Source organism: Xenopus tropicalis, chromosome 9 (genome assembly GCF_000004195.4).
Source record: "Xenopus tropicalis strain Nigerian chromosome 9, UCB_Xtro_10.0, whole genome shotgun sequence".
NCBI classification, from domain to species: domain Eukaryota; kingdom Metazoa; phylum Chordata; class Amphibia; order Anura; family Pipidae; genus Xenopus; species Xenopus tropicalis.
In genome coordinates, this window is record NC_030685.2 from 57,057,425 (window position 1) to 57,074,729 (window position 17,305).

The following is a 17,305-nucleotide window of genomic DNA, read 5'->3' on the forward strand; positions in this document are numbered from 1 at the left end:
GAGTAGGGTAGAAATGTATTCCAGTAAACATAAACCTGATGTATTAAGAACAAAAGTTGCTTTAAAAGGTAAAATGGCTTACATGAACAAATGGAGTCTAGGTAAATTCATGTATTAAATATTAAAAAAGCCAAGATGTTAAAGAAATGTGAATACTAAAATAAGCTAAATTCTGTCTTAACATGACTATGACTAAATCACGTGACTTCTTCTACAATATTCCATAAATGTTATCAGCGTTTCCTTACCTGCAACTAAAGGGATACTATCCTAACTTGTCACAGATTTTGAAAGCAATATATGCTTTTATGGCTTTTCTGAATAAATCAGGACTTGATTCTACTTAAAAAAAACACGTTGCTCTGGCGATCATCGAAGCAATTTTAGTTCTCCAGAGAAAGCAGTATGACAGCTACCTCACGTAGCCATGAATATAAAATTGCAGTCAAAAGGTCTCGTATTTGTATGACCATATATTTTATAGAAAATGTATACAAAATAAAGTCAATATAAACCCTACTTTTAAACTGGGTTTATATTCCTATACACTAGTATAAGACCATAGGATCCCACTGTACACAGTAAAAGCCCATAAATACTTTTTGTTTTGTTTTTAACTGTAAAGGGTTAAAAAAAAAACCTACATATTTTGGACTTGGGTAAAAAAAGACTGCCTTTAAAAATACAGTTTTCTCAATGGAGAATGACCTCTAAAGAAGAGTTTCATAAAACACTTTATTTTCTGACACATATTTAGTTCTTTTGCTGCCAAGTTTATTTTATACTCCTGGGCCTCAAAAACTGATTCCTAAATTAGTATTTTCACATTATATTTACAGCATGAGCATGGGGATCTCTCTGACTGAAAGGGAAGGTAAAGTTGACTGATATGGAAAGCATTCTCTGACTTTAAACACAAGCCCAAAAGTTGAAGGATTACTCTGTGTCCTTGAACAGGTGCTTTCATACATAGCTGCCCTTCCGCTCATGTTAATGCCTTTCTAAAGAGTTTGCAATCAAGTCCATCGCATTGTCCCCCAGAAGAGAAAGGATTAATACAATCTGACCCATATTACAGCAATACTATGTAAGTTCATTATACCACCATTTAGGAGTATGATGTACATTAAATTCTTCTGTAGACCCAGATCATGATGCTTTTGAATGCTGAATAGGTCTAAATTGTCTTTTCCTCCGATTTTGACTGCTGAGAGAAGCAGTTCGTCCTCCTACTTTTGTGTGAAGTCAATAAATCGTGATAAGAAACCCTGAGCACAGCATCAACTTTAAAGGGAGGTCCATTCTTGGAAAGCTCAGATGCTACTTGAGCCTGACCGTCTTGGTTGTTAGTAAAACTTGAGCAAAGCAACTGGCAGCGTAGGTGAGTAAATTAATAGAGATGATATGCACTGGATTCAAACAACTGGTTCAAATAAAAACATTCCGGCAACATAAGGCCTTAAGGTTATTTTTAACTTCATGTTAGTAATGTAAAGCTGATTTACACTTTGAGGTCATCCAAATTGTCAGACATAAATATCTTCATCATCCACTTGTGATAGGTCTTGGTCTCTATATGATGTTGTTTAATTCACCATCTGTATTACTGTTCCATTGGAAATGTGCTCTTTTAATCTATACAACAAATCATATAGTCACATGTAAACGTTTATTCAGGCCAAGGGCCTATGAAATTCTGGAATTTTACACTCTTATGAACCTACAATTCCTTTGTTAGGGTGAGGGTTTAAACAGAACTAATTCTACATGGAAAAAATGTATTTCAAAACAACTATACACTACTTGCATAACACTAGTGTATGCCTATGAAGATTTTTATTCATCCCGGTCATGATATCTAGTATCTAGTAGAATTAAGTCTAAAACAACTGGAGTTTTTTTTCTTCACAACTCATCCGAGTGGCTTCTTCAGTTCAAGTAGCTGGTAGGTAATTCCTCAGAATTTAAACCCTTGAGGGTAGTACAGTCACTGGCATCCACAATAGTTCCATTGAACATATTCAGTTAGGTGTTGGCTGAAACTGACAGGTATAAGAAGGTACTGTATGATCCAGTCAGGGGAATCCCTTGCCAGCCATGTGAACTGAAGAAGCCACTCTGGATGAGTTGTGAAACATTTTCAAGAAAAAAAAATCAGAAAAGTCCAGTTGTTTTAGACTTAATTATACTAGATAAACACTAGTGTAATTAAAAAGGAATTCTTGGCAAAATATGGCTCTGGTGTTTGGCATAGGACAGGGGTCCTTAATATGTGAGCACAAATGTTTAAAATGAAGGTTCAGTAGCTTTAATTGACCTAACCAACACTAACTTCTGGGTTACGAGCCGCTTGCTTCGCCATGCCTCTGGAGAGGTAAATTATACAGAGAGGAATTTGTAATTGTTGGCAGTATTTCTTTCACACATCTGTTATCAGTAGTTCTGTCATTTTCTTATTGACAAAAATAAAATCACAATGATCAGCTTATAATCATATATAAACATATATAAGCTTATAAACGTATTTATAGCTTAATCTGTAATACTGTGCTGAATTTGTCTGTACAAATGGCCTGTGTATATCTCCTTAGTTACTTAATATTCCACCCAAGCTGGACCAGGTAGCACCAAGGAAAATATGTGCAACAGAAATTCATTAAATTGGCAAAATATGAGATGAATATTAGCAAAATATGAGATGACTATTCATAAAGGAAATCAAGATAATTATGTACAGTTCTGTGCTTCTCAAAAAACAAAAAAGTCCCACAATGAAACACTTGTCTTGTATATTTGTTTTGATATTGGTATTGATTAATGCTAGTGGTACAGTAAGTAATATATGTAATGTTGCTATGTTCTCCCCTGGGAGTGATTCCAGTAAGAAAAAAATCTATAAATTTGGGCACATAACATTACAGGAATCAAATGATAATATTTTAGGGCCTAAATATAGCACTAATCTTAATGAAAATGCTATATTCCATTGGTCGCTGTGTACTTTATGTGCATCCTCCAAATAATAATTTAGATCATGTGGGTCAGAAAATGGATTAGTCACATTAGGGAAGCAATATTTTGGAGATCTTAGGAGCTTTGAGTAATTAATGCAAATACATATTTACTTCTACTCAACTAATTAGTATTTTTCAACCCCAAGCAAACCATATCATCCCAAATGCAACTTACATATGCTGTAAAGCTTCAAATCTTTATGCCCAGTTTAAAAATGCTTAGTCTATTAGAAAAAATAGAGACTATGTAGCAGCACTTCAAATAAAAACTAAATAAGATGAAGAATGGTGTGTTGTGGAACCATTAAATCCATATTGACTTGAAACAACCCCAGTGTCTTTAATAATGGTATATTCCTGCTGTCCCACAAAGGGTCACAGAGCATTTGTTTTTAAGTTTGGGAAATTTCCAAATAAAATCATGTATGTATTTGAGCTTTCAAATTTTCACTTACACATTTCATTCATGCAAATGGCCATTTTTAACCTGTTAACATCTATTTTGCTTTTCCTAAGCTGCTAATGCTACATTTTTTTCCTATAGCTTATATCCAAAGACACTTATCATGACCTGTTTATAGTGAAAGTTCATCTTGTTTCTGCAAATCCACAGTCTCTTCTGTATATCTTTTGATTCTGCTGGTTGCTTTCATATTGCTTCTTTCAAAATCCAAAAATAAAATAAAAAACAAAACAAAAAAATCAAAAACGGTCCGTAACAAGGAAAAAGAGAAGTACATCTTAAGTGCAAAACTGACTTTCTAGGCTAAAGTCTGCAATTCCCTGCTGTATTAATTCTTCCTTACAGTTCATCCGTGGAACTCCCCATTGGCCAGCCCAAAGCTACCATGCATCAGCTTCCAAGAGAACAAATATATTGTTCATTGGATAACTTTTCAAAAATCTGTCTTACTTATTGTTAGTTTGTGCAGTCAGTCTAGACATTAGCACATTGAAATGATGAGCTCTATATCTACAAACAAGAACTTTAGCAGCCACTGTTAAAACTCGGGAAGGGTGCTTTTTTATATTTTCCTTCTGGACAACTTACGAAGTAGAGTGCTGGGTGGTAGAATATGCTGTCATGTGATTTCAATGAAACCAACAAAAAAAAGGTGGGCAATCACAAACTGGCCTCATTGCAAGTCATAACTTGGCATCAGTGTTGGCACTGAAGAGCATCATCACAAGCACAGCTGTTCGGGCTTCCAGGATTACAAGTAATTTTACCATTGTTTATATTTGCATCTTTGACTTTCACATATCTGGCTGGCTGTATTATATTCCAAAGGGAAAGTGAGTTGAGATGAGCCATGATAACTCCTGGTTCTTCAAACTATACCGTATTCTAAAAACATAAATTAGGAATCCATTGGAGAGACTTGCCTTATCAATGGGTTAATGGGTCTGCTAGTCTTTCCCAGTGTTATTGGATCTTAAAGCAGAACTTGACACAATCACCTTTAAATCATAAATTAGCTGGTTCTGTGAGTGTATGGTTCAGCTCATATCAGTATCGATATTTACTTATATTTTAACAGTGCCAGGAATCAATACAATCTATTTTTGCATTCTATTGCAATCTATTTTTGCAAGAGGTGTGATTATTTTAAAAACAAACAACAGAAATTCCAACCACTCGCTTACATTTCTTACTAGTCATAAACAGGAATTCAAATGACTCTACAACGGGTAGAGTAGTAGATGCTGAGGTTTCAGTTATTTTTGATGGTGATTCAATGTCACATATGGAATATGTTCTTCTGCATATCTGTTCTGAATAAATATGTTTCTTTCATAAATAAAAAATACTGAGCTGAGCTGACAACCATAAAGAGAGATTTCTGGGCAGCCATAAGAAAAACTCTAAAGGTGAATCTATCATGAACTGCTGCTTCTGTTTTTTTATCTTCCAGTGGGCTCTCTTGGTTTCTGTAGTACTCCAGTCAACATTTAGAGAATTGTATCTTTTTCACCTTATTATGTGTGCTACGTAATAAATAACAGAAAAAGCCTAGAACATCCTTTCACCTTCCAATGGGAGGGATCTGGCATGGAGAGGAAGCACACCCGAGGAAGTAAGGTGGCTATTAGGGAGGGAGGACTCAACGAATCCAAGATACCAGGGAGGGATAGCTCCCTGTCCCCTTAATACTGTAAATCCTACACAACAGTGTTCCGGTGCCTATAGGGAGGAGGGGGGAGAACAGTGCCTGGTTTCAGAGTAAATTCTGTCAGGTATTCTGGATTTTCTGCTACCACTGGCCTGATCCGTCCATTTTGCTTATAAAAGTATTTTGTGCTGTATTCATGCAGGTAATCTGGATGATGGATGGTGCTCCTTGGTGGCAGACTGTGATTCCAGTATTCTGGATTATCAAATGCCTTCTTGGATTTCTCTGGCACAGTAAGTCCATTATTTTTCAGGTACTCAGCATTTTCCTTGGGTTTAGCAAAAGAGTTCAAATACAAACGCTCTTTGACATATTCATCTTCTGACTTAGACTGTGTGCTGGGCCCATTATTATACTCTGGTTTCTCCACAGCTTGGACATCCCCATTTTTCCTTCGAGATACAAAGGGATTCTCTTCAACTGGGTTTAAATAATCTGGAAGACAAAACAGAGCAGTTGCTGAAAGGTTCTGTCATTGATCAATGTGAGGTCTTAACCAGGTAATTTTGTATTATGTCAAATTCTGCCTCCTAATGCAGTGCTATTATGTATAGCTGACTTATCAGCCATTTCAGCGTCTAAGACATTTTGATAAATTGTAGATTAACAATGAGAGTACAAAAATTACATCATTTTAAATCTATGGTCCTCTTGTATTGCTCTTGACAACGCTGGGCTTTTTTTTTCAAACTAACCCAGCAGAATATCTGTATAATACAAAATAATTTCAATAGCTTATTCTTTAATTCTATATTAGTCTTAAACTATTGTAGGGTTTCTAATATGTGTTTATGGCTTTTAATGTTTTTAAGGATGTCAGGAAAACCACATGTAATGGAAACTCTTACTTAATACATATGAGGATTCTTCTTGGAAAAATACTCCTAAACTGGATCTTAGTTTTTATAGGATATTGACAGTTAAAGTTGACAGAGAGACGTTTATACCCAAAATGTTGCAGGTACTGTATGTGCTACTGTTTGTAAACAAGCAGTCACCCCCGGAGTATGGAATAATTTCTTCTGCACAAATTGTCTACATTATACTCTGTTCCCTTTACCACATGGTACAAGGACACTTGAATACATTCAATATGTTTGACAGGATTCTGATTCGAGGGGGGGATCATAAATTCAAGAAAATATTTACATATGAAAACACAATAATAACTGAAAAAATATCACTAAGTTCTAGTGACCCACATTAAAGTCAGATGCTGGCGGTTTGGTTACTAGACCATGCACACGCCTTCTGACACTTAATACATTATCCCTTTACAGGTAATATAAAAATGCCTCAAAGCTTGCATCCGGTTACTAGAACAGGCTTTTGTTACGTTACCTTGAGTGTGTTTTTACAGTATTACTGTTAGCACTTTCATATGCATTTCTAGTTTTTTTCCTAATTGCTATGGCAGCATCTATCAGTCTGAAGCATCATGGAGCTTTCTAGTACTCACTCCCATGATACAGATGTGCAAACTTTTTCTAAGGTTGTTCTCTTCTGATTGCCCTTCTGTTAATGATCCTTAAGATACCTGACTACTTCAACAGAGATAAAAAGTGTTCAAAAACATTCTCAAGATTAGTCAATATCATATTTTTATACAGGACTATCAACAGTAGTCACTACCTACCAGACTTCGGTTTTTCCTTCATGGGAGTCATATAGCCATCTTCCCCGACAACTCCTCTGGGGTTGCGTTCCGGCACAAATGCAGTGGGGTCAGCACTATATCTCTGCAGGCTGCTCTCCTCTGGTATTCGCTCTGATACCACCTGTTTACAAAGTGTGCCATTGCAACAAACATCATCAAAGACTTCAGCTGTAGCCCCCTGTGCTGTTGAGAGTTCTGTTATTGGGCAGGCAGTGGGTCTGAAGGGAAGATTTACTGCTTCTTGAGTGGTGTAGCCCCCATCTCTATAAACAAACTGGTTCTATGGAAGACAAAGACAGAAGACAAACTTTTATTATTGACAATTTCATAATGATGATTACCAAACAATGTTCTATAATCACAGACAAATTATCTGTTGTAGAAGAAATATGAGGGCAATCAATGAATGCTTATTTTTACTGAGACTCTTTTAGGACTACACAGCTTGCTGCATGTACATAAATGCTGCTAAACAAATTAACAGGGGCCTACATATTGATTGACACAGATAAAGTCCCACTGGAACGGCAGCCACAGCAACATCACATAATGCATTATTACTGTGACACCAATTTCTTTTATGTCTATATAGCAATAACCAAGGGCAGATAAGAGCCCAAAGGAACTCTTTCATAATGTAGTTTAGTACAGGGCTGTTAGACTCTAAAACTAATTTACCAACCTAGGTATACCCATCACATTATAAGAACACTGTGTGTGCAAGTACTGTACACTGCCCTAGGGTCATTGTAAGTGGTGTATGAAGCCCAAAAGGTATGCTGTATCTACTGTAGCTTGGTATTGCACTCCATGTCCAGCTTTTTACTTGGAGTGAGTCAGTCAATCATTTGTCACTGTGTGCCATGTCCTATTAAAATGATGGTATATCCAAAGGTCTGTGGTGGTTAAAGAGGGGATAGTAGCCATGAAAACCACTTGGATGGTTCAAGAAAAGGCCTTCCTAAAAGTTGTGAAAACATACATTGAAAAGGACAAATTTTAGTAAAACTCCAAATAAAGCGGCGGTCACCTAACAATATGTTGATCTGTGGTCTGTGTGGATGCATAGGGGCACATTTACTAAGCCACGAATGTCCGAAAGCGCCCAAATGGGTTTTTTCCGTAATGATCAGTATTTTGCGACTTTTTCATCGCTGCAGCGTTTTTTTCAGATTTTGCGTGTTTTTTTGTCGCTGTTACGACTTTATCGTATATTTTTCGCAACTTTTTCGTCGCCGTCGCAAAAAATTCGGATTGGTTTTTCCGCCATTTACAATTGCTCAATACGAAAAAATCGTGACGGCGACGAAAAAAATAGTGCAAAATACGATAAAGTCATGCTGGCGACGAAAAAGTTGCGCAAAATACAAAAAAACCGCAACAGCAACGAAAAAGTCGCAAAATTTTCGTTTCCAATCCGATTTTTTCCCATTCGGGATTCGGATTTGAGGATTAGTAAATGTGCTCCATAGAGTTTGTTACAAATAATTGTTTTGGATAATATTTTACATAAAAATATCCCTGCAATTGTGATGTGGAGTACACATATTCATTTTAGTAATGATTCCTACAGCGAGAAATGACAGACTTCCTCTCCAGAACATGTCATTTACATTAAGATATATGTATGTATTAATGTATGCATAAGATATTTATATTTATTATACATATCTATCTACGAGATCTATCTACACTCCCTTTATGTGTTTACAGTTTATACCATTTTGTGCATCACTGTATCTGGTTAATAAGCTTACACCAAGCACTAAGAATGTACATCACAGTAAGTCCTGCTGGAAAAGCCAGTGGCGCAGTTCAGTCTTGTAGGTCTACTCAAGTGGAACTAATTACTAAACATCTGTAATTCAGGATGTCTGCAATTCCCCAGCCATTATCACACAACCCTTTGTTTGTAAGGTTAAAATATATAATCTTGCCATTATCTGGCAGACAAAACCCAAAAGAGAACTTTAATGATTAAACTATGTCAGTGGAGACAGAGAACTTTCTAGTAGGATGTGCTAGCTTTCTTTGTTAACTGCATAATTACAGAAGAAATACACATCACAAATTTTTCGGCAGGCATGGATTGGCTGCGAAATTCCGCATTTCCCTATTGGTGAATTTTTTTGTATTACAGGCAGAAAAATTTGCAGCGGAAAAAAAGTTACAGGTGAGTCACAAAAAAATCACAAAAATGATTATTAGGGGTATATTGTTTGTGTAGGCAATATAATATTGCTTTTTGTGGGAAAATCAGAATTTGAAAGCAGAGTTAATATCACCTTTATATAAAACAGGGACTAGAATATCACTATGCTTCCCATTCAAATTTGTTTTATTATACGCATACATTCTTTTACTAAATGCCTACAACTCATTCTACAAATCTTAACAATGCTTGCTAAGAATACACATACCAGAAAATTCATGGGTGTTTGCCGTTAGCCCCTAGTGTCCCAGGCCCCACTGAAGATTGGTTTTACATTTCATAGATAATTCTGCCTTTGTGATGTATTTTTGTGTAGCAAAAAAAGCAGCTTTATAAAAACAATGAATGGACTGTGGAAATGATATAATTCGTTTATGGTGTAAGAAGGGTTAAAGACTGCTGTGATATAACAGCTTTGTCCTGTAGAGTAGTAATTAGTGAAATTTGCCACAGCTTTTGATGACTTGCTGACCTACAGCCTGGGCCCAGCAGCAAAAAACAAATGACTGATTGATTCAATTACCGGGCTGTCTTCTTATTCACTGTCCCCTCTGTGATGGTTCTCCGAACCCTATATTAATGACGTTTCTGACTGTCCCTTCTCAAGCCTTTCTCATAATAAACTAGCTGCTGTCGAATTTCATTTGAGATCCATCTATGAAAACACCTTAGTGTCAGGACACGATTGTAATTATGCAAAAATCTTCACTAATTAACTTTTCCTGGTTCTCGTCAGCTTCTGTTCAATCAGACTTGTCTAAATTTACATCTCAGACCACAAGTCTTAGAGAAGAATGGTAAATCTATACATTTTTTGAGGGAAACTTTGAAGGCAAGGCAAAAGAGACTGCAGATACTAGGGGTCATTTATATTACCCCATGGCTTAAGTGCTGGAGTGTGCTGGAGCTCCCCATGGCTGCTAGACTCCTGTTACTGTCAAACGCATGTACATGACCTTTACTACAAGAAGTAGGCATCTTCATGCAGTTGCGATGAACAAAAAGCACTTTTAATGAACAGCTTCTTGCAGGGAGGCAGGTTACAGACCGGGGCTCTGGTTGCAAACTCAAGGATGATCAATACACACTACACAGTACTTATGCAGACTCATTCTCTCTGCTTTTCACACTCACATACAGTATTTCTCACCAAAGCCTCCAGGACCCTGTCTCCTTAAAGTGTCCAAGCTTCACCCGTAGGTCTCCTAACCTACACCTAAACACTTAAACTCACTACCCTGCATACAGTTACCTCAGGGGCTCTACCCCTAAATCCTACACCTCACTGAGACAACAGGTTGTCCTTTCTCGCTAGCCTCACTAGCTTTCACTCCTAGAGTAAACTCACACCCCACTGCTATCCTCTAATTAGCCCTAAAGGTACCTCCCTATTAGGTCTGCCTGCCTAGAGCATTAGCCCTAAAGGTACCAACACCCTATTCGGTCTGCTAAAGCATTCCCTTAAACAGGCTACTGGAAGGGGCCTTGGCTCCACCTGGTGACTGAAGCTGCATATGATTTAACTATTTAAATATAAAATAAAGTGTTTTTTTTACCTCTTTACATGCTAATAGGTACAAAATTAGCAAGCACTTGCCTGAGGAAAGCTGTGCTCTGCTCCTCACACCAGAATAAGCTTTGGGTCAGGAGGCGCAGGTAAGCCAGACTCATTGCCTGTCATAGGGCAGGAGGTAAGGACACGGCTCATTTGGCATGCACCTCCTACCATTTCTCCTTCAAATCTGAATGACATGCAAGTTAGGGGACGGGTAGAGGTTGGGATTAGGGACACCTAATGCAGGACGCACTCTATTCAAGAGGCTAGCTGCAGGGACGACAGAGGACTGCAGTCATTCTTTAAGAGCCCAATGCAGTATGCAATGTAAACAACCCTTACTAATAACAGCATACATTTTAAGCTACACTTAAGAAGCCTGGGTTGACATGCAAAGTACAAAAAAACCTTTTGGCACTGCTCTTGGATTGTATCCAGAGTCATAGCCCTTTGCACTCCTAAAATGGAGTGAATAGAAGTGCTTTTCTCTGCAGGGCTGCCATCAGAAGGGGCATATGGTGATTAACACAGGGCTGTAGCATGTTAGCAAGCAGTCCTGGAACTAAGGATTGGCAGAAGAGGAACCTGCCTAGGGCACAATGGTGGGGGGGGGGGGGCGTTAGGCAGGTACCTCTTCTTTCACCTATCTCTAGTTCTGGACCCTTTCCCCCCACTGCAGTGGCTCCGGCAACCCGACCGCCCTGTGTGCGCACATCGTGCGCATGCTTGCATGTACACACGGAGGGGGGGGGGGTGGTTGGGGCAGCCAAGCCGACCAGGTTGCCTGGATTAGCAAACTGTCATAAAATGCCACAAGTTGCACCACAGTCTGTGGTGTTTTTACCACCTTTCTATGGCAGGCATTAAGAACCAGGTTGCCTACAAGGTGCAGAGTACAACCTAAATAGACAACTGCCACATGTGCAAATGCTCTGTGCACAGAGACAAAGGGGCACAATTTTGTCCCCCTTGGTGTTTTTTGTACTTGTGTCCATGGCAACGGTAAATCAAGTCCCTTTTAGGAAGCCAAAAAGAAGAGCAAATATTTACAGCTAGAATCTAGTGTTTTTATTATTTATTATATTGGTTTTATTATTAAGTCCTACTAACTACCTGCTCTAAATCTTGTATATTCTCTAGTAAAACAATCTATAATTCTTTTAGCCATTAGCTTAGTCTTTGAATAAGGTTTCCTGAGATAAATCATAGCTGCTCCCACTGCTGTGAAGAAACACAGACAACCAGATAATTACATAAATCATTAACATAAACCCTATTTGTGGACTTGTTTAGTAAGTCCCCCAATGCCAGGAATAAATCATGTGCATTTAGAATAGGGCCTTGAGCAGGATGCACAATGAAAGGCGCAAAAATGCACAAAGGGGCGGAGCACAGCTGCTCTGCACTGGAAGTGGGTGTAAACTCTATTTGAAATGCAAGCTAGCAGGTAAACCCATTTTAAACCCATTCCCCCTTATGTAATTACAAGTTTGCCCAGGATCAGTAAACCACAGCAACCAATAAGATTTTTGCTTTAAAACAGGTGACCAGTAAATTCTACCCATGAATTGGTTGCTATGGGTTACTGCTCGTAGGCAAAATGAGTGCCTTTTATTACATAACCCCCATTAGCATGCAAACAGCTTGCACTTAGCAATAGTAGATAACTCCATTCAAACGGAATACCAACCATTTCATTTTAAGTGTTTTCAATATCTAGGGAGAGGTGGAAGCAAAAGCTCAAAAATTAAATTCAAGAAATGCATGCGTAAAGCAGCTATTCCATTGCTAGAACACCAGAAACATACATAATATATATAGCTACATTTTAAATCATGCAGACGTGTTAAATATTGAAGTACAGCTCCAATAACAAAGTTGTATACTGCATACAGACTGTACTGATAGCACTAGAAATGGAATAAATTGTGTTTGCAAGTGCAGGCAGGAAAATAAATGCAACGTGAGCACAAAAAAACAAAATGCCCTAAAGCAATGTCTTTAACCCCAGCCAACAGGCCTAGATTGGAGGACATCTATGACTAAAAGATTTCGGAATCAATATGAATGAGCACCTTGTTTCTTCCTATTGCTTCTCTTGTGGTTAAGACTAACCTCAAATCCAGACTTATTAGCTAGCTTCTAAGGACTGTGCTGCAAAACCTGCACCATAACAAATATACTGTACATCAATACAGCTGGTAGGAAATACTACTTCTATTGATACAAACACATTTAATATGTTCTCTTTCAATAGGGTTTTACAAAATGCATACAATCTCAGATAGAACTCTAGAAGCAGAAGTGTGGTATATATATTTTTTTTAGCTTTCTGCTTTAATATACATACGTACATAATATACATAATATAAAAACAAGGGCATTATAATTTAATTGCAGTACTGTTTTAATGAAATACACTACTAAATATGCTTGGCAATTATGTACAGTGTTTCTGCAAAAATATAAATTGTATGCAATATGTTATTAAAAATTATGGTCTGTGCACATTCGAGTAGGTAAACATGACAGGTGCTAATTATTACAATTAGTTGCATTACGTCAAAACAATTTGATAAACCAGCAGTCCTACACCTCATTAATATTGCATGGATTAGTGTTTTTGTGCCACTGTTGACGGTGTCGATGAACAGAGACAAAAATAAGGCAATAATTTATATGTTTTACTGGCTAAAAGCCTATACCCCCATATGTAATAAAAGGCTCAAAGTTTGTCCAGGTGCAGTAACCCATAGCAAACAATAAGATGTTTGCTTTTAAACAGGTTACCAGACAATTATACTGCTGTCAGTTATTAGACCTGTAGCAAACTTTGCACATTTTGTGCCATGATAAAATGTTATTTAATGGTTTATCATGTGAAAACTTATGTGCAAGATTCAATTTGAGGTGAAAACATTTTACTCTTATTTCAGGTCCATTTTTTCCCAAAGACCTCAATAGAGTTTTCATATGATAAAGAGTGAGATAAGTATTTATCAAATGAATCTGGTTTCTTATTATATTGCCCCCTAACAGAAAGTATGAGAAATGTGGTTTGAAAGAAAAGATTAAACTCAATCCACTGTAGGCAGGTAGAAGAGAGAAAAGTGCTGGTTCAGGGGAGGGAGTATAAAGGAAGCAGGACAGAAAGTAAGTAGAAATGTATAAACTTTTGGATTTGTAAACAAGACCTGCTGGATGAGAAGGGGCACTAGAGTTTGAAAAGCGAGGCAAGAAATGGGAAGGAAGTACATGCTGTTGAAACATGGATAAACACAGAGAAGACATAAGGCCAGCCAATAAATAAAAAGGAGGAAATAAAAATAAAAATGTTTCAGTTTTACTTGGCTTATATTGTCGGTACATTTTTTTGTAGCCCTTGACACAAAATAGACCCCAACACAAAGAAGAATCTTAAGGGAAAATAGGAGAAGACAGTAGAGGATAAGAAGGCTGAAGAGTGATGAGGAATACTTACTCCTGACATAGGGGTGTAGGCAGGAGGAGGGCTGTGTCCAATTTCACTCTGATAGGAAAGAAAAATGGAATGATGGAAATAAGAATGAAAAGAATTCATGAGCTGCATGAACCTATATAAGAAAACAGTACAGTGATGCTAACAAAATAATATGAGACTTCTGATAAGTCCTAACAACCCAATGAGATAAAACATATGGAGTGGAGAATTTTACATCATGGACAATGTCAGTTTAATATGTCTCCTTTTGCTTATAACATGAATCTTCTTTGGATATCAGTGCATAAATGTACCTTTATATTTCCTTCTATTTTAATGTATATTTACATGACATTAGCATTATACATTTTCTACATGTTAAACTTTCCATCAAATTATCAAAATGATAACCTGCGCACTAACATTTTTTAAGAATTTACATGCAAATGTGCCATTTCTGTCCCCTGCTAATGCCTGGGCAATCTGTGATATTTTGTGCTTTTTATCAGTACTTGTCTCAGATGGGTGCCTATTACAGCTTTCCAATTGCTGAGCCTACGGCACACTAGAATAACTATTGCCTGAAAATTTGGAAGTTTGTGCAACATTTGCTCATCTATATACTCTAATGAAAGAGTACCCTCCAATGGCCTTATACATTGAGCTGTTAAGTATGTGCATGAGGAGCAAAAAAGGTTTAGAGTATGACAAGACAAGGAGATGTTGCCCTATAAACAGATGTGCAGTCTTCAAATTGAAAACACAAAATAAGTTTGAAAGAGCGAATTAAAAGGCTTCTCCTAAAGGTATAATTTAACATAACATTTGCTGAGAAATACCTAATTAGCGAAATGAAATGTGAACTGTTTGTTACTGTACAAACCAGTGGAAAAATATATACCTAGTTGTAGGATAATAGTAATTCAATGAATAATAAATGCAGTAAACGTGCTTCTGTTAAGTGGCTTAATAAAAAACCCACATTTCCCATCTGCTCTCAATATATCTTAATAGTAAAGCATATAAAGCCACAGAATACATATAATAAAAGGAATAAAGGTAGACAATGAAACCCCTTGTTCATGAGCTACCTAACTAATGCTTATCATGGGTGACATAACAAAATTGTCCACCATTCCTTGTTTGGGATTCTCATTCAGTGCACATATATCATGCATGCACTTGTTTAAATAATTCAGAAGCCTTTGACAGCTTAAACAAAATGAAACCATAGTTAGTTCCAATCATCTCTTGATTGCCTTTGCTGACAGAGTTTGAAGCCAGTAACCTATCGGACCTATATCAACTCATTCTACAGCAAACATGACAGTAATAGACATTTCCCTAGGCTTGACATTAAAAAGCTTTGGACACTGCGCAGTACTCTATTCAAATCTAATTTACTGCTCTTGCATGGCTGTTTTGCATTTCTTTAATGCTTTTATGTTTAAATCTATGTTATACTTTTCAGCACATTATGTGAATGGATGGCAAATCAGTATAGGGGACGAGAAGGACATTTAAGGTATATTTTTTGAAAGGCAACATTAAAATCCATCTTATTAGCAATATCTTATTTGGATGTTCTAGAGATGACATAGATTACCTTTTTGCAGAAAGGTCCTAATGCGGACCAAAATGTTGTATTTTTACGATGTGCTCACAATAAAGACATTGTAATGTTAATTATGGTGTGCCGGTCTGAAAATACATTCTCTATGCAATTTACTTGACTGAGCACCCTGCTACGTGGGATTTTTTGGAAGACACTAGAAAAATTATATATATAATCTTTCTAGCGTCTGCCAAAAAATCCACGTAGCAGGATACATTTAAGATAGAAATTATGTGTGCCGTAATTTTTTAGTAGCATGTTAGGAGCAGTAGAGACACTAGGGGGGAGATTTTGCGCGGGCGCACAAAAAAGTCGTGCGAAAAGTCGTGCGCCCGTGCGAAAAATTCGGAAAGACTGCCGCTGTTTGCAATGGTTTGGTACGAAAATTACGTGACTTTCGGATCGCCAATACGATTTTTTCGTGACTAATACGATTTTTTCGTGACTAATACGATTTTTTCGTGACTAATACGATTTTTTCGTGACTAATACGATTTTTTCGTAAGCATTTTCGGGATATTTGCGATCTTCAGAAATTTTCGTTTCCAATCCGAATTTTTCCCATTCGGGATTCGAACTCGGGTTTTGATAAATCTGCCCCTAGGGGTTAAAGGAGGATGTAAGTGAAGGGGGTGTTCTCTTTTATCTTGAACAGCTTTTGCACACCCTCCCTAGAGCAGGTGGTAGAGAATTAGTGGGTTGGTATTAGCGTACAGTGGGAGGGGCTCCCCTGGGGGGTGGTGATAGTACTATGAAGTATAGGGTGTAGCAGGGGTTAAACCGGGGACCAAAGTGATGAAAGGGGTCTGGTGGAAAGGGCATGAGTTATGGAGAAAAGCCGTGCCTAGGAGTGACAACAGGCAGGCCCCTCACTCTTTGTTATATCTGTCTGGAGTGTATAATCACTTGGCTTTACACTTTACTGATGTTAATATTCATATATTGTTTGTTATTTATATAAATGTTGCAGTTGCCTTTTCATCCAAAGTATTTTTATGTATGTTATACTGGATGTAGTCCAGAATGCTATCTTAATAAAATGGGGGGATAAGCTTGGTGTTGTTGGGAGGGCCTGTCAAATTGACCCCTCCCCTGGTAAGTATCTAAGATACACTGATATACATTGACCTACAGAGATCTGCTGGGAGTATTGGGAAATCTCCACTTGCTGAAGCCAATCCCTTTTGGCAAATACCACTTCCTTTCAGTCCATAATAAAGCTTTGCTGCTTTCTGACTTTTTTTGTTATAATGTATGAACTGTGAATTTTGCAATAAACTTCAAATTTTCAGGAGACCTTACTAACTTTTTAAGTTATATCTTATTTATCTTCCGATATATCAGAATCTATTTCACTGTGTTAAAAAAAAGTCATTTAAAAAGTGCTTAAAAAGTTATTTTCTTTCTAAAATATGTTGATTTCCATCAAAGAACTTCATTCGCTATCTGCACAAAAAGTACTGGTAAATCTCACCTAGCAAGCACAATGAGAAAAATCTGCGTTCATAAGTTCTGTGTAAATAAACAACACAAGTTTATTGCCTGAGGTTATTGCAAAATTTTTGCAGAGTTGTGTTTTTCCACTGACCTTTAAGTTTTGGTTTTTAATGTGATATTT

General features: G+C 37.2%; 1 protein-coding gene across 1 annotated transcript in view; it reads right to left on the minus strand.

The window, feature by feature from the left end:
* Nucleotides 1-1,200: 1,200 nt before the first annotated feature.
* The window catches only part of erbb4 (erb-b2 receptor tyrosine kinase 4), a 501,591-nt gene continuing 485,486 nt past the window's right edge, over nucleotides 1,201-17,305 (minus strand). The window contains exons 26-28 of the mRNA XM_031892892.1: nucleotides 14,094-14,141; nucleotides 6,825-7,125; nucleotides 1,201-5,623 (exon numbers count right to left, since the gene is read on the minus strand). Coding sequence (XP_031748752.1) covers nucleotides 5,178-5,623; nucleotides 6,825-7,125; nucleotides 14,094-14,141 — 795 coding nt within the window. The 3' untranslated portion in view covers nucleotides 1,201-5,177. The remainder of the gene's footprint in view (nucleotides 5,624-6,824; nucleotides 7,126-14,093; nucleotides 14,142-17,305) is intronic.